Source organism: Lichtheimia ornata, assembly GCF_029851405.1.
Source record: "Lichtheimia ornata isolate CBS 291.66 chromosome Unknown scaffold00086, whole genome shotgun sequence".
NCBI classification, from domain to species: Eukaryota; Fungi; Mucoromycota; class Mucoromycetes; order Mucorales; family Lichtheimiaceae; genus Lichtheimia; species Lichtheimia ornata.
Genome location: NW_026695406.1, coordinates 62,950 through 87,378, shown reverse-complemented (window position 1 = coordinate 87,378; position 24,429 = coordinate 62,950). Strand labels below are relative to the sequence as shown.

Genomic DNA, 24,429 nt, shown 5'->3' with positions numbered 1-24,429 from the left:
CAAGTGACTTGTAAAAGAGATCGGATCAGGTGGTGCAATAGATCTACCTGGGTAGTAAGTATAAAAAACATAAAGGACAAGGGTCCCTGGGAAACGATAGCTATGTATTACATGGATCGGATCAGATTACTACAAGCTCGCGATCGACGCTAGTAGTCGCTGTTACAAAGAATCCGGGGATGTGGAAAGAATGTTTTATTGATCATGGATCATTATCAACTAAGGCACACGTGGGCCATGCATAGAGTGATTCTAGCAAGGTGTATGAAGCCATTGTATCCATTATCAACTAGCTATGATGGTAAACATTGAATAGAGTGCATAATGACCGGGGCAAGAAAGCGGGACCAGGATGTTGTTGTTCATTGTGCAACCAGCTTAATTGTATTACAGCATATCAGATTTAAAAATCGATTTCTTTTATTCCTTGTTGTTGTGCCAACTTTTCTATTCGCTTTACATTGTTATTCATGGTTTCATCACATTCTGCAGAAAAGAATAGACATTATGGCAAATTCGCTACCACCTCTCGCCTCATCTCGTGTATGGTGACCGAAGGCTTGGTTACGGCTCATTTTGTTCCTTACACCTCCTCTTCCTCGTCCATTGTTGGCTTATGCTTGATTCTTCGCAAAAACAAAGAACTCCTTGTCGCCGTTCCTTTACGTGGGTTGCCTGAATTGGATGCTGAAGAAACAACCGAGCTGAATGGTATCCAATGTCCCAAGATTGAGCTGGTGGATCCTTGGGATATGCTTCCTTACATTTACGCACCCAAGACACAAGGACGACAAGGCACTGCTCCTTCTTCATGGATGACGGATGCCATGAGTGTGTTGGCAACGGTGACCGAGATATTCAAGCATGTGAACGTCCACGTGGATACCCTGGTTGATGATTACGATGCTGTGGAGTTGTGGAACCATTTTGCACAGGATTATGGTGTTGACAACAAAGAGCTTATCCAAGTCCTCAGCGATGAGTTGGCAAGTTCAATGAACCATCAGAGTAAGTGTGGAAAAGACATTGAATGGCTATCAATGCAGTTGCTCATGAGTCATTGGTAGCCTACACTTATGATCACCCCAAGCCTTTACCTGATTTGGCGTCGACGGCTATTCATTGGGAACAGTCGATTGTTGAAGGACATGCTACGCATCCAGTAAGTATATAAAAGTGAGTGGATAAGGAAAGGGAAGGCTGAGATTTGTATATGTGTAGATGCATAAAGCAAGATTAAGCTATCCACCTTTGCCATCTGTGGAGCCTGGTCAGGTGAACCTTGAGCATCCCTCGCTTCGTTTGGTATCCATCCCCTCCTCCTCGGTCAAATTACGTGGTGATTTTGAAGACTTGATTCGTCCTATGGTGGATGCTATGCTTGCCAAAACGGGTGCATCACGTTCGCAATATGATGTGCTTGTCCCTGTTCACGAATTCCAAATCCCCAATATCCAACAGCGTTTCGAGAATGTGGCCGTCTTACCGGCAGAGAACAATGCACCGGCAGAAGCATTAACATCCATTCGATCCGTGGCCGTTCCAGGATTGCTCCAAAACTTATCACTCAAGCTATGCATTGGCATCAAGGTTTCCTCGGCATTGCGTATCGTTTCTCCCTTTAGTACCCATTTTGGTCCTGGCTTCTCTGCCAATGTGGTCCCACGCCTTTCGTACGATCGTAATGTGCTTACAATCCAACGAGAAATGGCAAGTGCTATTTATCGTCACGATGATCCACACATGGCCAAGCATTGCAGTTGTGTCGTACGTGAAGCACCTGAATCGGATGAGGACATTGATATTGTTGCTGCTGCCCTTGTTGAAAAGATACAAAAGCCTGATACCGATGAAACACTCGTCAAACATGTATGGAAATTGGATACAGAGGAAAAACGAGTTGCATTCATGGATAGGTATTACATTGTGTTGTATTTGGATGACTTTTTGATGCAATCGAGACTAAGACTATCCTATTAACAGATATATTCAAACAGCCTTGCAAGCATTTGTACCACCATTAATCAACAATGGTGTTGCATTTGAGGCACATGGTCAAAACACAATGGTGCGTTTCAATCGTAAGACTGGTGAACTTAAAGGATTTGTCATTCGGGACTTTGGTGGCATCAAGGCACACAATGAAACTCTAAAGAGGACATGTGGTGTTGAGCTGGATGTGTTGCCCGATAGTACAGTGGTTGCTGAGACAATGGAAGAATGCTACAAGCTGCTATACCATACCTTATTCCATTCCCAGTTCCACCGGTTGATTCGTGTTCTCGACCTTCATCACAATGGCCGCGGATGGGAGCTAGTACGCAAGCGATTTAAGGAAGCCGTACCTGAGGATAATCCTATGTATAAGTACTTTATGGAACAAAGTAAGGTGCCCGGCAAGTGTTTGATGAGGATGAAGCTTAATGAACTTTATCGTGATGTAAGTATTAGCATCCTGATGGCAAGTTGCTATGATACTAACGGTGTCCTTTTCAATAGTACATCTATGAGCCCTTGCCAAACATGATCCTGAGCCATCCTCAAAAGATTAGTAGTAGCATGCCATAATTGAAACAATGATTGTCTAGACATCAAATAAACCATCATGCATATCAGCCATTGGCAACTTGGTCCAAAACACGTTGATGTAGTGTAACAATGAATTGGTATCACATACAAAGGTAGTAGCAATGACACTCGGACCACGCGAGAAAGGGGGTTCAGTTCACGCATCTTTTTGATGGTGGTTAAGGTTCTAACATGACGACAGCCGCCATTCTTTTCTTGGCACTTTTACTAAAAAGTCTCGGAGCACATCGGTGATGGTTCCTTTTTAGAGATACACAAAGAAGGATGATAACGTATCCATCACTTTCAATCGGCAAAGGAGAACATAGACACCCACCCACACCCCGGAGATTGGAAATTAATAAGTATGCGCCAATATGCAACGGATGAACACAATAAACGGCCTGCAGGCTCGTATTAGCTGCCCCACGACCTGCTACCGTTTCTAGTAAAAAGTGTAAAAAGGGAAAAGAAAAGCGTGATTGCTGCAAACGCGTAAACCAACTTTGCACACAATCAATAGAGCTGAAACCCCACACACTCTAGGTACCCATTACAAGCCAAGTTAGTAGGTAATCATCATCATCATCATCGTCGTCGTCGTCAGGATTTACTGAAGGAGGTTGTTGATGGCATTAGGCTTCCTATTATTGACACTTGTAACAGTGCGCCATGCGCTCTGCAATTAATCATTACTACATGTAAACAAAATGCTGATCATGCATTGTTTTATAAGGTGTGGCACACGGCATATCATGTGATGTGTGTGTGTGTGTGTATTCGTTGCATGGACGCATGATGGTTACTCAAAAACATTTATAGAAAAGAAAGTCAAGAGAATGTGCCTGATGAGCATGCTGCATATTCAGGGCGGATAAAAATGGTACATTGGTAACAAGGAGGCCGAGAAAAAAAGGGGGTTATTGAGGGCCAGTTTACCCATATAAAAGGATGAACTTTAGCTCAACCCAAAAAAGACCACCACATAGCTCTTTCTTTTGTTCTTTGTTATCATCCATCATCATGTCGTCCCGCTGGATCCTCTTGTTGCTTGCCATTTTGTCCTTTACAGGAGCGTACGCGATACCAGTTGGCTGCGGACAAACCAAACAGAAAACTCCCATTTGCTCTGGCGCAACAGGCAAACGTCGATAACCGACCAAACGCATCCCTAGAGCGACGAACAACCAAATCCAACGCTTTTCAACTTGTAAACTCTTTCTCTTGTTATCCACATCACAATAAACGGCTATCCTGTGATGCATCGATAACGCCCTTGTACACTAGATAAAGAAGAAACAACTGTCACCATCATCACCAACTCCTTTTACAATATACGTTATCATTGTTCTAAACAACATTGATATATTTGTACTATCATTCATGAAGTATTTAGTGCATCAGCTTCGTTTTCATGAGCTATATGGTTGTTTGTGATGGGAGGAGGAGAACGATAACGAAGCTTTTCTCCTCTTTGATAAGGGGCCAAAAATCATTGTAGCAAGCTTACCATACTTGGTCTTCATTTTCCATTCATTGAAGAAAGCTCAGATTTGAAATACTACGTACCAAGTTGATGTTTCAGAGAAAAACATTTGCGTAGTAGTAATAAAAGTAGATGTTGTCAACACATTCCTCAGCTGTGTACATGTCTGCTGACAACACTTTTATATGATACAAGAAAGAAAAGCTCATCTCCTTCCACCCCCGTGGTAAAAAAAAGGGTAGCCTTTAAACATCTCAGGATGATGGTGGGTTGCATAATGGGAATTTCATTGTGTGCGAACGCGACTGGAAAAAGTACACGTGATCTACTACGCGCACCTCGCACACACAATCAATAAATCATAATGCAGCGGCATCACATCTTGTCCGCAGCTTTCACACTACCCACCCCGCATTGAAGCATGTCCTGGATCGACAAGCTAGGCATTCTCGGCATACGATCATTCAGTCCGGACGAGCCTTGCTATGTCCAATTCAACTCACCATGTACCGTTATTTATGGCGCCAACGGCACTGGCAAAACAGCAAGTGATCTCTCTCTCTTTTCACACTCTCCCAACCATAAGCTAATACAAGCTATTGCCAGACTATTATCGAGAGTCTCAAGTTTGCATGTACTGGTGATCTCCCACCCAATAGCAGGAATGGCGCTTTTATTCACGATGTCAAGGCATGTAAAGCTACACGGGGTACGCGATCGTGTTGGGAGTACAACTAACTAGAAAGGCTTTTTAGGTTGCAGGAGCCTCTGAGGTGCGAGCACAAATTCGATTGCAATTCTACAACGTGAACGGCAACAAGTTGATATGCACTCGAAGTATGTCATTGACACAACGCAAGACGACCGTCAGCCAAAAGACACTGGATACATCATTGCGACAATTTGATCCAAGAACGGGTGAAGTAAGGATGCTGCAGCCTTGCGCGAACGCTTGCCAAGTTGGCTTATGGATATCATGTAATATAGATGACCAGCATCAGTACGCGGTGCAGTGATATGGATGCAGAGATGCCTTTTCATTTGGGTGTACCAAAGGCCATCTTGGAAAATGTTATCTTTTGTCATCAAGAGGATAGTAATTGGTAAGCAATGATCTTTGCAGGAAGAAAATGGCATTCTATCTAACGCCTCGTATCATCTACTAGGCCATTGAGTGAACCTGCCAATCTCAAGAAAAAGTTTGATGACATCTTTTCATCGACAAAGCAAGTATTATTGAAAAGGGGATAGAGAAGCATTTGACTGACTATTGAAATAGGTATACCAAGGCATTGACCAAGATTAAGGATGACCGGAAGGCAAAGGCACAAGACATTCGTGTGGATAAGGTGGCTGTGACAGGACTTAAGGCTGATATTGAAAAGGCGCACAAGATCAAGAGAGCACTGGATGAGATGCGTAACCGTACCAGTGTGAAGGGAGAGGAAGTCAAAGACTTGGACGAGCAATTGGATGAGACTGCAGCAGAGATCAATTCGCTTTTGGAAAAATACCGAGAGGCTGAACAAGTTCAGAATCAAATTGTGCAACTTGAGCATCGGAGATCGGGCCTGGTTGAGAGCATGGATGAGATCAGCAACGGCTTGACAGCACGAAGCGAGACGGATGGTGAGCTCAAAGACATGTTGACGGCTCTCAATCGTGAAGTGGAGCAGGATGAGGAAGTACGGCAGGATATCGAGCATGAAAAGATGCGGTTGCAACGACAAGTACAAGGCACACGTGATGCCATCTCCAGCAAATTGACCAGCATGGGACGACTTCAAGCAGCAGCTGAAGCGAACGAGAAGCTTATCAAAGAGAGGGAGTCCATGTTGCAAGCGGCGAGTGAAGAGTTGGATCTCGATATGAGTCATTCGGATGAGTCCTTTGTGCACACCATTCGGGATCTTTTACGATCACGTGAAGCGAATCTGGCAGATGTCAAGGTAGGTCCTACATTTGTTATGTATCATCGCACGAGGTCTCACGTACATTGTAGGATGAAGCACGCAAGAAGCAAACAGAGATCTCTACAGAGTTGCAGGCATTAAAGTCAAAGCGAGCAGCGTTGGAGGAAGCAAAAAAGCTAGCAAAACGCCAAATCGTAGGTCGACCTATATATACGCTTGATCAGCAGTAAATCTCATCTCGCTTGTTTTATTTAGCAACAATCAAGGGAATTGTGCCGTGAACTAGGCGACCAACTTGCAACCATCCACGTAGCTCAAACAGATCTTGACTTGGCCAATGATCGACTAGCGCGGGAGGTATGATAAGGGAGGAGGATCTAATACTGCGTATCATGAAATTGATAGTGAGATCTCTCCTTTTAGGAAAGCGCATTGGCACATGTTCAAGAAACGTTCTCATCCAAAAATGTGTCACAAGTCATGGCCCAAAAGGAGAAAAAGTTACGGGATATCGACGAGCAAATTGCTTCACTCAATGATGAAATGTCACGGCTGAGTCGAGAGGGCGATACGAGGACACGTCTTGGATTGAAACAAAGCGATAGAGATCGATTATTATCAGCAGCTCGTTCGACGTAAGTAGGGTGTTGTGATGGAATCTGGGGCAAGATGCTCATATTCGTTTGTTAGATATAATGAACACGCCGATGAATTGAACTCGCATCTTGGAAAGGAGACCACCATGGAGACGATGGAGAAGGATGCCAAATCTTTATTACAGTAAGTACGGTGGGATATTGTGTGGAACATGGCAAAAGAAAGGCTAATGGGTGCTCTTTAGGAAAAAGTCAACGCAGCTTCAAACGTCGCAGAATGCTGTTCATCAAGCAAATCGTGAGCTGTCAGGCATTGAAGCAAAGATATCCATTGCAAAGGAGAATCGATCCAAAAAGGAGGGGCAGGCTTCTGGTAAGGGAATGGTATATGGTAGCTTGGGTCTTATGTGTGTGGTCGTATTGACATCATCATCAATATCAGAATACCAAAAGACCATCCGTAAGGAATGTGGAGATAAGGATTTGCAAGAAGAGATTGGAAAGGTTGAAGATGAATTGAAGGATAAGAGAGAGTAAGTATCCTTATTATATCGTCTTAGGAAGGGAGGATCGATTGACCTTGTCTTTCTCTAGGCAATTGAGCTCTTTGGATGGTGCTGCCAGTATGTATCGAAGATTCAAGAAAAGAAGTTTGGAAAAGCACAACTGCGCCTTGTGCAAGCGGATGTATGCTGACGAAGATGAGCAGCTATTTCAACAATTTATTCAATCGGTAAGTATCTAGGCTCAGCAAGTATAATTGAAATGCTTACTTTTGTCTTTCTCTAGCTCGAGAAAACAACTGAAGGTATCCCCGTGAAGCAAAAAGAGTTGGATAAGATTGTCAAGGAGAAGGAAGCGAGGCGGCAAAAGCTGAAAAAGTTGGAGCCTACTTGGACTCAATTGCAGACGTTACAACGAGAAATCAAGGATTTGGATGAAACAGTCCATGAATATACCCGTCAAAAAGAAGAGAAATTGACAGAGATTGACAAGGTATGTAAGCATGTGAGAGAACATTCAATGTTGATCATTGGGCTCATGTTATCATTATAGATCAGCATCGAGAATATTGAATTGGAGAATGATAAGCAGCGCATCGAATGGCTTTTGAAGCAGGCGGAAGATGTTTCACGGCGACGACGAGAAGCTGCAACGCTTGACAGTGAGATTTCAAAGCTTGAGAAGGAACTTCAAAGTTCTGGGTCAACACGCACCGTTACCGATTGCCAAAGAGAAGTGGAGGATCTGTCGGATCAAGGGTATTGTACAGTGTACAGTGGGTACCAGCATCTTTTGTCACTCACATTGGATTGTTTTCATTCATAGTAAAAGCGTACGTCGTGAAATCAAGCGTCTTCAAGATGATCGTGAAGCAGCCATACGCGAATGCCAGAATGCTGAAAACACCGTGCGTGATGCTCGTGATAAGGTGAAGGATATCCAATTCAAGCTCCAATCCCGAGATCGTGTGGAAAAGCAGCTTGAAGCCGCCCAAAAAGAACAAAAAGAATATCTACGTACTCTCCATGTAAGTATCCGTTGATCATTTATGCATTCTTGAAGGCTGATGTTTTGTGCTATAGGATTCGGATGCCAATGTTGAACCGCTTGAGAAAAAGATCGACCAGACATCATCCTTGTTACTGCAAACACAAAACGCATGGACAAGCAAGCAGGAAGACGCCCAAGCATTAGTCAGCCAAGCTCGCAATCGATTGGAACGATTGGAATCATTGAATCGACAAATAGCCGAGTAAGTGGGCATCCACTTTTATTGGCTTGAATTAGCTAACATGGTATTGGTGGTGGATAGGTATCAGAATACAGGAGCAGAGGATTTGGATCAAATGTCTGAAGAAAAGGCTCGCCTTGAGAAAAAGCTCGAGAACTTCCAGACCAAGCAAGTCGATGTGGAAAAGCGAATGAAGGATTTGGAAGCTAGAATTATGGATCGCAGGAGTATTGAGCGAGAATTGAAGGATCATCTCAGACACCGCACCTACCAAAAGCAGCTTGAGGAATGTGAAGAGCAACTCGAAGAACTTCGGCGACAACAATCACAAGTGGATCGAGCATCCTATGAAAGACAATTGGGAACGCTGAAAGCAAAACAAGAAGTGCTCATTGATAAGGTAATATGTATGATGTCATTACTTTTCTCCAAACTAATACATGGCATTGTTAGCGTGGAGGAATTCATGGTGAAATACGGCAGATGCAAGTTCAAATTGATCGTTATCAAAGTGACCTGAATACCGATTATCATGAGATTGAGAAGCGATACGAGGATCAATTTATTCAGCTCAAGGTATGTACCAAGTGATGAGCGAGGAATATGAAGAAGCGCTACTAAGTAGCCACCTTAGATGAGTGAACTTGCGTTACATGATCTCGAAGTATATTGCAAAGCGCTTGAGCAGTATGTTGATGGACAGCTGAATGGAAAATGATGATCGTCTAATCGAAGAATGATAGGGCCATTATGCGTTACCATACGCTCAAGATGTCGGACCTGAACAAGATCATTCGTGAATTATGGATTGAAATTTATCGAGGAGGTGGTAAGTGTTTTGAAGAGTACAAAGAGAAAGTTATCGTAAATAACGTGTATTCGTTTTTATTAGACATTGATTATATTCAAATCCGAGCTGATAACGAAGGCGTGGCTGCCAATCGATCCTATAACTACCGGGTAACTTGGATATTTGATGATGATGATGGGCTATGTATTCGAATCCATGCTTATACAAATCCCTGTAGGTGGTTATGATCAAGAATGGAAAGGAGCTCAACATGCGTGGTCGATGTAGTGCGGGTCAAAAGGTGCTGACATCCATCATTATTCGGCTTGCATTGGCGGAAGCATTTTGCGTCAATTGTGGTGTTTTGACCTTGGATGAACCAACCACCAACCTTGATCGTTCCAATATCGAAAGTCTTGCATCGAGCTTATCGAGGTAAATTGTGAATAGCGTTAGAGAGGAGGCAATCCAGGCATTCATATCCCCCCTTGTTATAGATTGGTGGCATTGCGGCGTAACACATCAGGCAACTTTCAACTGATCATTATCACGCACGATACCGAGTTTGTGGAGCAATTACGTCGATCCAATGTAGCAGAATACTTCCATCGAGTTTATAAGGACGACAAGTAAGTTTCTATGGTTACATGCATTGACATTTCTTCTAACATTTACTAGTCAATATTCCAAGGTTGATCAAGTACGAACGAATATGGGTGGAGCTACTCGGTAGAAAAGAGAGTGACAATGTATTCCGTCAATAAAGTCAATTGACATCTCCTCCGACTTGAATTCTTTTGACTCTTTTCTCTTTTATGCGTTACAATACTTTGGCCACCTTTCTTTTTCGACAATCGACTACTCGGCCACTTGTTCCTCAATGCTATCGCCATGTTCGTCCATGCATTGCATTTCAGCGTCGACATTTGCAAACGGTCATTGAACCAGTGGGGAATCGCACAAGATCAGGTGGGGGGTCAAGTTGCCTGGGACAAGTAGTAAACAAATCGCTCACATACCATTATTGGCAGCTGCTCCCCTAGAAACCTATGACAATACAACAACTCTTTATGATGATCCATATCAACGAGCTGTCGTGAAGCATCTGAATAAGTTATGGCACCTACTCAAAGACTGCGAACCACACCACAACGCAAAGGATACAAAGCATGATCAAGATGTAAGTATCATCACTTATCCTTGAAGAGATCCACACTCTAAATCACATGATTAGGTTCGATCCCAATTGGCGAAAGAGGATGTACCTCGTTCAATATACATTTATGGCAGCGTTGGCACCGGTAAAACGATGGTGATGGATCTCTTTTACAGCACACTACCGACACCTTACAAGAAACGAGTTCATTATCACGAATTGATGCTCGATGTGCATGCTCGAATTCACGCATTAAACAGCAGCAGCAGCAAAAACAAAAACAACAATGGCAAAAAGCAACACCCTTTGAGTCAAATTGCGGATGATTTGGCTAGCAACACATGTATATTGTGCCTGGATGAATTTCAAGTGACGGATATTGCCGATGCGATGCTCTTACGGCAATTGGTGGATGCATTGATTGATCGAGGTGTGGTGCTTGTGACAACGTCGAATCGTCATCCAACATCATTATACGAGAATGGCCATCATCGTTTATTGTTTTATCCTTGTATTCGACGTATCATGAATGATTTCACGGTGCTTTGTCTTGATGGTGGCGTGGATTATCGACGTGCTTTTAGGATGTTTGAAGGAGAGCAATACAATGACAATGACGCATTTCTTTATCCACTCAATGAAACGACCCGTGAACGTATGAATGATCAATTACGCCAATTGACGAACAATCAACCCATGACGCCTTTGGTTGTGGACTTGCTGAATCGTACGGCTCGTATACCCGCTCATGTGGATGGCGTAGGTGCAGCAAGGTTTTCGGACTTGTGTAGCGAAGCATTAAGCGCAGCTGATTATCTTGCTCTTGTCCGCAATTTACACACGCTCGTCTTGACCGATATCCCAGCTGTCATGGAACGTGTCGAAGTACGCAGATTCATCACCTTGATTGATGCTCTTTATGAGTCACGAATTCGTCTCTATGCCAGTGCCGAGTGTGCCGTGGAAGATTTATGTTTCAAACCAGATCCAGAGTCGCAAGAAATGCTCTTGATGGGCCAGCAATCATCGTTGTTCACGGGTGAAGAAGAAACTTTTGCATTACAGAGGGCGCTCTCACGTTTGATTGAAATGCAAACTCGACAATGGATGGCTCGTCGAACATAGTAGTAGCATAGAACTACAAGTGATTAGATAAAGATTAAAGCTACTTTCTATTTCGGGCATGATATGATGTACGTGATGACATCCGTCATTGACGATAGCCACATGATCACTCTTGTTCAGGGGGGAAAATGATATTTGGTGTTACATAGGTATGCATTCAAGCCTTCATTTTTTTTTCTATGTATATGTATTGTGTTCCTTGGAATAAGGGATATAGGAGGGGGAAAAAGACTATTTACTAAAAGAGAAACATGGTGGAAAGCGAAAACTACTTTTTTTTTTACTTGTACTTGTTGGAGATGATCTTGGAGATGGTCTCGAGTTGCATGTTGTTGGTGCCTTCGTAAATAGATCCGATCTTTGCATCACGGTAGAACTTTTCAACACCAGTTTCACGAACAAAGCCGTTGCCACCCATCCATTCGACAGCATAGCTAGTAGCACGTTCGGCAACCTTGGCAGCGACAAACTTGGCCATGGCAGCTTCCATGACGAAAGGCTTACCCTCCTCCTTCAAACGAGCAGCATTGTAGGTCATGAGCTTGGCAGCTTCAATCTCACAGGCGACTTGGGCAAATTGATGTTGCATAGCTTGGTAAGAACCAATGGGCTTGCCAAATTGCTTACGCTCAAAGAGGTAAGGAAGAGCAATGTCATAGGCACCTTGAGCAGCACCAATCATTTGGGCAGCAATACCAATACGACCCTCGTTCAACGAGTCAATGGCGTACTTGTAACCATCACCAATCTTACCAAGGACGTTCTCCTTGGGAACCTTGACATCATCAAAGTTGAGGACACAGGTGGAGGAGGAACGGATACCGAGCTGTCATCATCAATGTGGATTAGCTTTCAAATAGCATATGTCATCATGTGAAAAAAAAAACGCTTACCTTCTTTTCCTTCTTGGCGATCTCAACACCCCATTCCTTTTCAACAATGAAAGCAGAGATACCCTTGTAACCCTTGGAAGGATCACTAATAATAACCCATAGAGGTTGGTTGGTTTCCATCATGTGTTTTCCTCTTCCTCCAAATACTTACGCGTTGGCAAAGACAACAAAGATATCAGCTTCACCAGAGTTACTGATCCACATCTTGCCACCATTCAAGACATAGTGATCGCCCTTGTCCTCAGCACGGGTTTGCAAAGCAAAAGCATCACTACCGGCGCCAGCTTCCGAGATACAGAAACTACCAACGGTATCGGTGGCCAAACGGGTGAGATACTTTTCCTTGAGTTCCTTGCTACCCCACTTGCGGATAACAGTGTTGGTAAGGGTGTTCTATAAGGGACATAATGACTATTAGTATACCTATGCATTTCGTTTTGGGTTTTTTCGTGCTTACGTGAATGTCGCACAAGGCAGAGATCGAGGGGTCAATCTTGGCAAGCTCTATTTGAGATTAGGTGTCAGCCAAATGTCACTTGTAGTTGTCGGGGGAAATGGTGATGATTACCTTCAACAGCCAAAATGGCAGCAGTGAAAGAGCACTCGGCACCTCCAAAGTCGGCTTCAGTCTCGAGACCCATCAACTATAGATATACACATCATTGAGTAAATAGCAATCAAAATGTGTATATGTATACTTACGCCATTCTCGAACATGGCGTTGATGATGCTCTTGTCCATCAACTCATTTTCATCCATTTCACGGACCTTGGGTTGGACAACTTCACGTGCAAAACGAGCGACTATAACGCGTGTAAAAAAAGGTCAGCCAAAGAAAGAAGAAGGTTTGCGTCCCCCTCCCTTTACACACAAAGACAACCTACCAGTCTCTTGCAACATCAACTCTTCCTCAGTGAAAGAGCGAAGGGAGGTGGGGTTCTCGACGGGGGAAGGAACCGAGAAAGCGCTCAAGGCAGAGGAATAGGAGCTAAATAGACAAGACAAGCAAGGTCAGTGGGGATGATCCATATATAAGGTTGACATGCATGTGTATGTGTATCTTTACCGAGTCGAAGGCAAATGACGACGAGCAGCAGCTTGTGCAACAGAAGCGAGGCGAGCAGCACGGAGGAAGGACATTGTTTTTGAAAAAGAGAGAGAAAAAAAAGACAAGAAGCAAAAGCCAAAGATGTGGGAGCTACTGCAAGCTTTATACGCTTTTGGTGTTATGCAAGTCTTTCCCACGCTGCTTTGCTTGCCCTCCTCGAGGTGGGTGTGTTGCCTGAGTTTCAAATGCCAATGAACCGACATATTTTTAAAGTTGCTGCTGGGTGCTCTTTTTTCTTCCACCATGCATTATTGCCCTGGTTACCACCCCCACTCCATCACCCGTTATACCCAACAAGTTGTGTTTGATTGCTCAATTTCAATATGCTGTATATATGTACAATGATGCTTTAAGAGACAAGGAGGAAACTAAATGTGGAAATATGTGTGCGTGTGTGCGTTGTGTTGTGTGTGTGTGATGGTGCAATATAAAGAGTTGTTGTACGTGCATGTGTATATGAGTGGTGAAAAATGATGACCGATTAGTCGCTCTTATAGCTGCTGTCATCATCGTCGTCGTCAACTACAAAGTTGCTGTCGTTGTTCAAGTCGTTTGGACTTTCCTCTTCCACCTCGTCTCGTGGTAAAACGTCATCATCCTCAGGCACTTCTCCCTCATCTTTGTAGTCTTCATCATCCGTTCCTTGTTTTGTACTTCTTGTGGAGCGGCCCATTGATATAGCCATCCTTGGATCTATCACATTTTCTCGTTAGTAAGCATGAACCTTGTAAGTTTATAGTATAGAATACTCACTTTTGAACCGGTTCTTGAAAAAGGTGGCAAGTCGGTTTGCGTTCTTGTATGCAATCGATTGGCTGTCATTGAACGTGGTTGCATTCTTTCGAATAAGATCAACATCATCTATGAGAGCCTACAACACCACATGTATATGAGACACACAAGAACCTAATGATCCGATTCAATTCAATTACCTGTTTACTCCTATAGAAATTGCCTTCCAGACGCTCGGATACGGTTTGCAAGCATATCGGATATGCAATAAGAGATAGGTATTGTCGATAGGAATAATAGTCAACGGGTTCCACATAGAGTTGGAATTCTTCATTATTCATCAGCCAATCGAGAATCTCGCGTGCTCGTCGTTTATCTTGAGGTGAAAGCTCTGGACCCACATTGTACATTGCGTTGAAATCTTGTCCGGCTGGCACAATTTCCCACGGGCTAAGATCTTCGGGCGTTGATTCCTCATCATCCCTTTTGAAGAAATAAACATCTTTTCTTGTAAAACAACAACAACGTACTACTTACCATATAATGTGATACCGTTGCCAGGGATTAGGAATACTGGGTGCATTACGTAAAGTGTCACTGATATCTCGCTTGACTTGAGAAACGGTGCCGGTGTACTTGCCCACATCGTACAAAGCATCCACTCTTTCTCCCACCTTGAGCGTATTAAAGACTTGCATGGACGCCAAAAACTGCTCCCAAAGTACCAGGAACTCGGGTGTACCATCCTCATCGCTATAATCAATAATCACCTCGCCTCGCTTATCGATCCATGTCGGCTCTTGGCCATGAATAAGGACATCCCGCGCATTCACAAGTTCCTTGAGTTCGAGCTTTAGCTGACAATAGGTAGGTGGGCCCACTCGCCAAATGATTTTCTTGACAGTGCCAAAGACGACAGGGTCATGGGATTGGATAGGACCATGGTTTTCATCAAACATGTCCTTGAGCTTTGACGAGTGCCAATAATCACGATGGCCTTGAACAATCACTGCCACATTGTCGCCCACTTGAGGATGATACTTGAGCACGTTACGTCCTGTTGTCAATAGCCATTCTCGTGGTTCATACGCAGGGATTTCATCCACCCTTAAGGCGCGTGGCTTTTGACGACCTCCTGTTGCTGCTTGACGTGTGGTAGCATGTGCTCTTTCAGGTTTGTGCTTTCCAACAGGTTGACGTTTAGCAGCTCGACTGGATGATTCAGCAAAGTTGTCATCGCTTCCACTCTCATCGGTTGATATGATTTGTCGCTTTCTTTTGGATGTTCTAGGTGCTCTGATATCCTCATCATCACTTTCGGATCCTTCCACATTGACGGCTCGATCTTCTTCTTCATCCTCCTCCTCCCGCTGCTGCTCTTCTTCTTCTTCTTCGGATTCCTCCTCAGACTCTTCATCAGCACTTTCACGATAATCATGACGAGGTAAATCTCGATGGCGTCGTGGTTGTATAGGTTGTTCATCATTATCAGAGGGTGCTTCATCACTTTGTAAAGATGAATCTTCATGAATACGCCGTCTGCTGCTGCGTGTGATACGCATTTCATTGCTTGCACCACCACCAGAAGTTGCAGTGCGACTTCTTGTCGTACGGCCATAATGACGTGCTCTTCGCGTGTTGATAGGTGATGTCGATCGTACAGGTCCACTGACAAATGTTGTTGTTGATGATGATGGGCGTCTTGTACGTCGTCCATAACGAGTGCGTCTCACTGAACTCTCCTCTTCTTCACCTTCATTCTCGTTTTCATCCTCAGCTGCATAATTGTTTTCTGACATGGCACCATCACTTTCTTCTGATGTGTCCCCGCCTGCATGCAAATTCTCATCATAATCCTCATCATCAGGGTCATCAGGAAGTAACATGGGTAATACTGGAGGTGGTGGAGCAACTTCAGGTATAATCGGCTCAGGCTCTTCTTCCTCAATGGTTCTCACGAATTCTTTGCGTATTCTGGCAACATGGGTTCTGTCAAGAATAGCTGGCACAATTGGCTTGCTCTTTTTGATCCTAAAATGAAGAAAGGATTAGCCTCTCATTGAAACGATCTTTTTCCATCAATCAACTTACTCTCGTTCTTCAATTCTGTAAGAGCTCAATAATCGTTCATATTTGGTTTCCATTTCTGCATTGGTGATCTCAATGTCACGGCCTATAAAAATCATCATGAGCACAATGATTCCCAATGACCCCCTCCTCTTGTTGTAATGATCATTACCATAGCCTTCTAACTTTTGTCGAGAATAAGCAACGCCAGTCATGCTGACAATCTGGGTATAAGGAAAGGCATGTGGAGGTGTCTATTTTGCGTGTAAGTGTGTGTAAGCATGTATCCTTGTATATAGAGCATGATGTGTCAACCTACCATTGATTGTTCGTCAAGGACAATGCCATCTTGGATGACAAGTGGAAGGTAATCGCTGTAAAAGAATTGACCCCGTGTCCAAGTATTGACTTGATCATAATCCGAACAATTCGAGTCGACGCTGAAAAGAGTGCAGCTGCCATCTTCATCTGTCACGGCATACTGATGACCATCATGTGAAAACTTGCAATCGAGAAAGATGCGTTGAAAATATTCGCCTACAAAGAAATCTTTGTTAGTGACACAACATACTCGGGATGGGATGGTCTGAACTTACATTTGATCATTAACCGCTTATCCAAATCCCAAAGTATAATGCGACCATCATAGCCGGCTGATATGACGAGTCCTGGAATTGTTGGATGGCTATCAACAGCATACACCTCATTCGTGTGTCCTCGAAGTATACAATAAAGTTTGCCGGTATAGGCTTGATACACTCGAATGTCGCCATGTGTGGTTGCCACGATACATTGCATGTCATCCGCCGTCCAAGTAATCATGGATACTTTGGGAGGTTCTTGAAACTCGAGGCCGTCCATGATAGGTGCTGCTTGGTTTTCATTGTTGTTGGTGTTGTCTGGAACATCTGATAGAGTTGATTCTTTTGGAGGGGGTCGTTCATTGTTGTCGAGTGGAGGCAAGGTTTGGCCTTCTTCATCATTCTTTGTTTCCTCTGCCGTGTTGCCATTGTGTGATAAAGGAGGTATCCGGTCAGTGACAATGATTGGATTATGGTGCTCTTTTTTGATATCAACTACAATGAAATGAAATAAATTGAGTATTTCATTTTGCTGCTAAAAATGAGATTCAACTTACGGACAAAGGATTCCCATTTTTCTTCTACTGCATTGTACTTCCATATCCGTGCTGTGCCATCTTGAGACCTATAGTGTGTGTGTGTATGGTGATGTTAAAACATCTCCTCCTCCAAAAGTCCCTCTTTGTGATAATCCTTACCCGCTCAATATCCGATCGCCTTGATGATTGTATGCCAAATCAGTCACACTGCCACGATGACCTTCCAAATGTGCTATAGGCACCACAGCTTGTTCCTCCACGATAGCATTCTTGACTGGGAATAAAGCACTGGCAATGCGTCTACGACCACGTCCACCACGTTGTGGATCATTTGGATCTTGGCTTGTGGGGATACTGGATTGGCTGCTAGTGGTGGCAGCGGCGGCAGCAGGTAATTGAGACTGACCAGCTGTATAGATAGGTGGATGATGAATATAAGCCATAGCCAAGGGACACAATGTGTGAATTTTTTTGTTCCTTACCAGCATCCGATTTTACGGTTGTAAAGATATACACAAATCCATCATCACCGCCGACAGCAAATCGTGTGCCGGTATAATTGAAAGAAGAACAACGTGCTCGATCCGTGCCCTTGTATTTGCAGTAAAAAGCAATAGGTGATTCGACATCCAAGAATTGCAGCGTGTCCTTGTCCCATTTCCATAACCGTACTGAGCCATCCTCACTAGTTGCCATCAAATAACGTGTGTCGGGTGAGGGAGAAGGTGAAAATTTCACTGTGGTGAAGGGTTTGCGCTGCATGAAGAAAAAGGATAAGTACGCTTTGATGGAAACATTGAATTTTGTTGCATACCGTTGCACCAGATTTGAGAGTAGCAATAGGAGCAAAGTCTGACATTGCCCATACTCGCACGTATCCATCGGACGAAGCAGTAGCGATCAGTGTATTCTCTTCATTGATGGCAATGTCGGTGATAACATTCTTATGTCCTCTGATCGTATGGATGAGATGTCCACTTCTTGCATCCCACACCTTGACAAGTGTATCATCACTCCCCTATAAAAGACCCATCAATAACTGGGACTCGTGTCTTTGGCTGATAGTATGTATGTACATACCGTAATAATGCGTTTGTCTGTTTGATCGAATGCAAGGCAAAAGGCATGTTGTCGATGACCCGAAAGAGTAACACGCTAGAAAGAAAAGGACATGATGAGCAATCTCAAGTGTGTGTATGTATATAGGTGCATGTGTGTGTACCTCTTGATAAGCTGTTGCCAAGAATGTTTGCATAATATCCGAATGCCATTCCAAGGAATTGGTTTCACGGGCCTTTAAGGTTTCATCTATGATGAAATGTGTCAAAAAGTAAAGTTTAAAAATCCGTTTTACACAATTGATGCTTACATGCCACAAGATCACGACGATCATCCATGGATAAAGAACGATAATCCACCAATGTTGTAGATCGATTGTCTTCCACGTCGGGTTCAAATGCTTGAGCGAGGGTCAACAAGCACTCATCGCCATGGCGCAGCTTTCTGATCCGTGCATTCGTCTCTGGGTCACCGGTTTGTTTGAAATGATCGACAAGACCACGAATGATGTCAAGCAAATAGCCACCACCAACGCGCGGGTATTCCTCTTGCTACAAATAGATACGCATACCAAATCAATCGTCGATGCTAATGATGTAATGTATATGTGTGTAATACATACTAAGCGTTCGAATGACTTTGATGTTTGTGCACCACTATATGCCGATTCACCAGGGAGAAGAGACTGAAGTTGTAGCTCTTGTTTAAGTGCACGAGCAGCTTCCTGGCAAGGGCCCGAGGAAAGGAACTGAAAGATCAAGTAGTATAGCTATGATACCATGATAGTGAATAAACAGTTGTATACGCAATGGCAGCAGCATGGACCTACCTCTAATGAGTAGATTGATGACGCGAAAGGAGTAGAATCGGAGAACGGAGAGAGAGAAAGAAAGAAAGAAAGAAAGAAAGAAAGCAAGAGACCAGGGTTAATGAAGAGCACACATTGAAGGGGGTGAATGGAAGCTGTTGACATTACCCTGTTCCATAGAGCGAATTGGATAATGAGTGTGATCGTTGTTATGAGAAAAAGAGTGCGTTTGGTGGTTGTGAGTTATGTACTGCTGTTTTTGTTAGGAGGAGAAGAGAGGAAAAGAGCTGCTCACGTACATGGCCCACTCTGAGTTTTTTAGTACTTTTGCCCCCCACACAAAATTAACCATGTGACCCTGCGAGTGTCACAAACGTGCAGATTGAACCTTTTGACATCCCCCATCCACTTTTTACTCTTTGCCTCTTTTCTCTTCCATTTCCCTCTTGATACCTTGTTATCTTGATGTGGTCATTTCATGGTAAGGATGAATAGCGTTGTGGAATGAAAACAAGGGTTGTTTGTTATGAGTAGTTGGATTGAAACCAACAAGATCATGTTGCACAGCCCGCCATGCCACCTGCATTGAAAGAAATGATCGGTTTGTGGTCTGTGCTCTGACTACATATTTTGACAATAGCCTATTTTTCGGGCGGGGTACCTGGGGGGTCTCAGGTACGCAAGGTTTTGGTATCGCTTCACTCTTTGGTTTATTTGTTCCTACATCCAATACACAAACTACAATGCAAATATGAAGAATGAATGAAGAAAAGGGCAAGTGAGCTATCGCATTCATGCACCTACACCTTTGCACGGTATTGATTTTGGGGGTCAAACGTTACGAGAAGCTTTTTCTTGCACTCCCCGTAGCCTATTTTTGTTTCCCGACTCAATCATTGCGTGATGGAGAAAATTTGGACTTGTTACTTTCAATGACAAAGACAACCCCTTTCCATTCACACCTTATCTGTTGTATGAGTAATCAAGTTCTATCATCGTCATCATCATCGTATACAGTCGTTTTTATTTTCATACGAGTTGTTTTGTAAGGGGAGCAGATTTCATAAAGGAGGGGAAAACGATACAACGATGGTCATGTGCGACACAAGACTCATATCCCACCCACCCAACCATGATATCCACATTCCATGCAATACCAAACGCTGTATCATGATAAGGATTGTGTGAGGATTTTCAGGTAGCAAAGAGGACATTAAAGGCCAAGGGATAGGAAAAGCATTCTCCTTTCTAGAATATGTACTTGATTTCCTTTGTTTGCTTTTGCCTCTGTACACTCACCTTCTTCGCCATTCTCGCGAGATGCATTCCTCTCCTACGCTCATCTGTTCTTTCCTATGGGAAACTGCAATCAATAGCTGTCCATCCTACCAGTACCATTGCTTCACAACTTGCTCAGTGGACAGTGCCTAAATCGTGGTTTTCTCACTTTTACGTCGTCGGCCTGATATCCGCCTTGTATTGTTTTGCCGAGATTGTACTCTTACTCCAATGGCATGGGCATGGTCCAGTATTGTATTGTCTACGGGTGTGGGATATTCCTCAAGCAAGCAGCCATATTTCTGTATTGGAGAGCCTCGTTGCCTTGGCCTTGTTGACGCTTCACTTGGCGCGACGCGTATATGAATCATTCTATATTGAGCGCTCGTCACTGGAAGCACGTATGCATGTGTCGCATTACTTGGCAGGTGTTGGATTCTATGGTGCCATGGTGCTGGCGACATGGTTGGAAGGTGCAGCCAACTTTGGCGTATGGTCTGGGATACCATCACCATCAGCATTAGGTAACGCTTGTTGTGTGTGTGCGTGAGCGTATGCTTTGACTCACTCACATCCCCCTCTTTGTCTCAGGCTTGAGTGATCTACTTTGTACGCGTGTCGTCATGGCAACGTTATTATTTTTCTATGCATCCATGCACCAACATCAATGTCATTGCATTCTTGCTTCGTTACGAACCAAAAAAGAGGAAAATCACTATCAGATCCCACGAGGAGATTGGTTTGAATGGATTGTGGTACCACATTACTTTGCAGACATCTTGGTATACTTGTCACTTTGCATACTTCATGGCTTTCGCAATTGGATCTTGGTATGTGGGCTCATTTGGACGGTGATCAATCTATCCATCACAGCATCCGGCACAGAGGAATGGTACAAGACCAAATTCGGATTACGTTATCAAGCTACTTTCCCCAAGGGTCGTTGGATCATCCTTCCAGGCATCTATTAAACGCGCAAGAGAGAGATAGAGAATCATGCAGCCACACACCACTTCATGATGAGGCTTGTTTGGGAGAAGGAAACGTACAATAAAAACATCATTTACATGCATAGCAATCACCATCATGTCCTTATTGTGTCATTTTATCATTAAACTACATGCTGCGATGGATACAGCAATGACCTGTAAATAGAGCCAATCCCAGCTGCTATGTGAATCCGCTTATGTAACTTGCATCTCTTGTTGTATGTAAAGCTAACCCCCCTACTACAAGTGAATCATTAAAGTATACAATCAAGTGGGATTTTCAATCATAAGGTATATGCCTATCTTGGGGTGTCTCTATCCTAAACCTACTGCTGCTGCATATTGTTGGGTTGCAAAGGTTACACATTTCATCCCATCATCTGTTATTGTTCCAGCAGCGGACCTCTTCTCATGATTGAAAATGGGTTAAAAGGAGGAGTGATTGATGATGATGGTAAAAGAAGAGTCTTCACGTGTGTAAAGTGATTTATTCATAATGACATGCCTGACAGCAATGATAGATGTGTGTATGTGTTGTGTATGTGTATGTGTAGCCAAGATACATTAGTTATCACACGCTTGAGGAAACAAAATTATGTCAGCTTGTGCATGCGGCGATAGGATGCAAGCACAGCAGCATCAAGATCGTGACTTGCACTGTATAACCACCACCCCTGTGTCTGCACTAAATACCCGTTTCTTTTCTTTGAACCGACTTTTTACTTTAACAATGGCCGACAAGCAATCTGCTATCCTTGAGGAAATCAAAAAGAACATTCAGTCCCTCCATGAGCGCTTCGATGCTCTTGAGAAGAAGGTCGCCCAAGGTGTCCCTAAGGAACAGCTCCGTATGGTGATCATGGGTCCTCCTGGTGCTGGTAAGGGTACTCAAGCTCCTGCTATCAAGGAAAAGTTCTGTGCTTGTCACTTGGCTACTGGTGATATGCTTCGTGCTGCTGTTGCCGCCAAGACTCCCCTCGGCTTGGAAGCCAAGAAGGTCATGGATGCTGGTGGTCTTGTTTCCGATGAAATTGTCGTTGGTATGATTGAAGAGAACCTTGACAACAACGCTGAATGCAAGAATGGGTAAGTCATCTACTTGCACGTGTATATGAGTGTGAGGAGTGAAAGAGAGAGAGAGAAGACGACGAATTGACAGCCCAGGGGCAGTGTTGCACAAGAGAATGATCTAAATGCCAAATTCCACTTTATAGTTTCATTTTGGATGGTTTCCCTCGCACTGTTGTTCAAGCCGAAAAGTTGGATGACATGTTGGAGAAGCGTAAGAAGCCTTTGAACTCGGCCGTTGAATTGGTCATTGACGACAACTTGTTGGTCTCGCGTATCACTGGTCGTTTGATTCACCCCGCTTCCGGCAGAACCTATCACAAGGAGTTCAAGTAAGTCGTATGCTACTTACATCATGTCATCGTATACTTATGGTTCTTTATTAGCCCTCCCAAGACTCCTATGAAGGATGATGTCACTGGTGAACCTCTCATTCAACGCTCCGATGACAATGCTGAGACCCTCAAGAAGCGTCTTGACTCTTTCCACAAGTCCACTGCCCCTGTTGTCGACTACTACAAGAAGAAGGGTATCTGGTACGGCGTTGACGCTTCCCAATCCCCCAAGGCTGTCTGGGCCTCTCTCAGTGCCATCTTTGATAAGACCCTGTAGATGAAAAGTTTTCTTATTCTGTACACTGAATTAAGTTTTGTAAGATAGTCTCATGGAGCTGTTTTGTTGAAATAATAACATAGATGTATCTGGTTTCACAATTGTATCTCTTTTTTATTGTCTTCACATGATGTATCAAAAGCTGTCATCACCATCCAGCGAATGATGCCAAGCAACAATAATAGGATGATGGTGCCATAGCAACGAGTAATGTGATGACTACCCACGCGTCATGCACCTCACGCGGACCAATTTCCATCCAAGCCATCTTAGCACACATAAAAACCTTCTAGTAGGGAGCTGTACATCATTCATCGCTGTCGTCGTTTTGAAGGATAAATACGACAGAATGCAATTACTATGTATCTTTTCAATGTGATAGTAGGTGAAGCGAATGTACAATTGAATGGCTTTATCCATAACTAAAATAGCATCTTTATGTTTGGTACAATGGTTACGTTTTGGATCTGTTCACTGCCTTTGAAGGTATCAGCAGCACCACGTTGCCCTAATGTTATTATTATTATTATGGTCAAATGGCATAGCAACCACAGCTCTTAGGTTAATGTCGCTGATCCCCAATACTATTATTATCCTCTCTTAAGGCAACATGAAAACGATCAATGGTTGGTTTTGCTACGCCCAATGCTGGAACAGGACATGCATAAATATGCTGGCTTCAAATAATATCACATGCATCACATGCAACAAGCGCAGTACAAATGTAGCTTAGGAAAGAGTGGCGTTTGCATATCCCCACTATGCAATGTTGTGTGGCTAATAATGGATCGAAGCTGATATCTTTGCCAAAGGAAGGTTTATTGGAGGTGTTTTGCGGTTGTTTCTAGCTGGGAATAGTAGCTGCCGGAGCATTTGGGTTTCGAGGAGAAGCACACACAAGCAATCAAAGGGTGCCTCGCATGTGGATAGAGTGGACTACGCAAATAGCTCCAATCGCAACTGCCATCAGCAACACTGAATGATTCGGTGGATTGTCGTGACCATGAAGGGCGTAGATTTGCTGCATTACCAATAAGCGTTAGATAGCCGAGTGACTCTAGAGAAAAAGATCACATGTTTTTTGGGGTCTTTTGGGCTGAATAAATCGAATGGAGAAGATTGTTTACATAGCCTCTGTTTTCGTCGCCTTTTTCTTTATTCACGGGACTATGCAAGCATGACGTATGTATAGGTTCTAAAAACGGGGATTACATACACAGTAGCTTGTTCTTGGCTCATTTGAGCGTGATGTTTACGGTGGGGGGTGGAGGAGCTACTACTACGCACCGGGGTTCTGGAGGTTCAGCATGTGCAGCTATTGATAGT

General features: G+C 43.6%; 7 protein-coding genes across 7 annotated transcripts; 5 read left to right on the top strand and 2 right to left on the bottom strand.

The window, feature by feature from the left end:
- Window positions 1-470: 470 nt before the first annotated feature.
- Window positions 471-2,568, top strand: O0I10_011291 (uncharacterized protein; the record flags this gene model as incomplete). Its single annotated transcript, XM_058491261.1, has 5 exons — window positions 471-1,008; window positions 1,068-1,162; window positions 1,222-1,916; window positions 1,984-2,440; window positions 2,500-2,568. 5 exons carry the CDS (start codon window positions 471-473, stop codon window positions 2,566-2,568), a joined length of 1,854 nt encoding a protein of 617 aa, XP_058337985.1.
- Window positions 2,569-4,475: 1,907 nt separating this feature from the next.
- Window positions 4,476-9,821, top strand: O0I10_011290 (uncharacterized protein; the record flags this gene model as incomplete). The annotated part of the gene is made up of 25 exons (XM_058491260.1): window positions 4,476-4,598; window positions 4,661-4,744; window positions 4,810-4,977; window positions 5,042-5,157; window positions 5,221-5,280; window positions 5,334-6,003; window positions 6,057-6,161; window positions 6,223-6,324; window positions 6,391-6,602; window positions 6,658-6,747; window positions 6,809-6,936; window positions 7,006-7,096; window positions 7,158-7,296; window positions 7,353-7,559; window positions 7,620-7,825; window positions 7,893-8,094; window positions 8,150-8,319; window positions 8,380-8,698; window positions 8,752-8,874; window positions 8,933-8,985; window positions 9,042-9,127; window positions 9,191-9,258; window positions 9,327-9,523; window positions 9,586-9,717; window positions 9,767-9,821. The coding sequence occupies 25 exons, from the start codon at window positions 4,476-4,478 to the stop codon at window positions 9,819-9,821; spliced, it is 3,906 nt and encodes a 1,301-aa protein (XP_058337984.1).
- An 82-nt stretch (window positions 9,822-9,903) lies between these two features.
- Window positions 9,904-11,369, top strand: O0I10_011289 (uncharacterized protein; the record flags this gene model as incomplete). The annotated part of the gene is made up of 3 exons (XM_058491259.1): window positions 9,904-10,057; window positions 10,120-10,268; window positions 10,323-11,369. The coding sequence occupies 3 exons, from the start codon at window positions 9,904-9,906 to the stop codon at window positions 11,367-11,369; spliced, it is 1,350 nt and encodes a 449-aa protein (XP_058337983.1).
- Window positions 11,370-11,649: 280 nt separating this feature from the next.
- On the bottom strand, window positions 11,650-13,402 carry O0I10_011288 (uncharacterized protein; the record flags this gene model as incomplete). The annotated part of the gene is made up of 8 exons (XM_058491258.1): window positions 11,650-12,195; window positions 12,263-12,347; window positions 12,414-12,655; window positions 12,720-12,766; window positions 12,831-12,906; window positions 12,965-13,065; window positions 13,147-13,250; window positions 13,329-13,402. 8 exons carry the CDS (start codon window positions 13,400-13,402, stop codon window positions 11,650-11,652), a joined length of 1,275 nt encoding a protein of 424 aa, XP_058337982.1.
- A 449-nt stretch (window positions 13,403-13,851) lies between these two features.
- Window positions 13,852-19,321, bottom strand: O0I10_011287 (uncharacterized protein; the record flags this gene model as incomplete). The annotated part of the gene is made up of 17 exons (XM_058491257.1): window positions 13,852-14,063; window positions 14,124-14,241; window positions 14,303-14,585; window positions 14,640-16,133; window positions 16,194-16,275; window positions 16,342-16,423; window positions 16,489-16,706; window positions 16,766-17,245; window positions 17,308-17,375; window positions 17,449-17,698; window positions 17,772-18,045; window positions 18,104-18,307; window positions 18,370-18,444; window positions 18,512-18,597; window positions 18,659-18,899; window positions 18,971-19,117; window positions 19,178-19,321. 17 exons carry the CDS (start codon window positions 19,319-19,321, stop codon window positions 13,852-13,854), a joined length of 4,458 nt encoding a protein of 1,485 aa, XP_058337981.1.
- A 1,090-nt stretch (window positions 19,322-20,411) lies between these two features.
- Window positions 20,412-21,405, top strand: O0I10_011286 (uncharacterized protein; the record flags this gene model as incomplete). Its single annotated transcript, XM_058491256.1, has 2 exons — window positions 20,412-20,958; window positions 21,026-21,405. The coding sequence occupies 2 exons, from the start codon at window positions 20,412-20,414 to the stop codon at window positions 21,403-21,405; spliced, it is 927 nt and encodes a 308-aa protein (XP_058337980.1).
- Window positions 21,406-22,153: 748 nt separating this feature from the next.
- O0I10_011285 (uncharacterized protein) lies at window positions 22,154-23,103 on the top strand (the record flags this gene model as incomplete). The annotated part of the gene is made up of 3 exons (XM_058491255.1): window positions 22,154-22,509; window positions 22,638-22,823; window positions 22,878-23,103. 3 exons carry the CDS (start codon window positions 22,154-22,156, stop codon window positions 23,101-23,103), a joined length of 768 nt encoding a protein of 255 aa, XP_058337979.1.
- Between the last annotated feature and the right edge of the window lie 1,326 nt (window positions 23,104-24,429).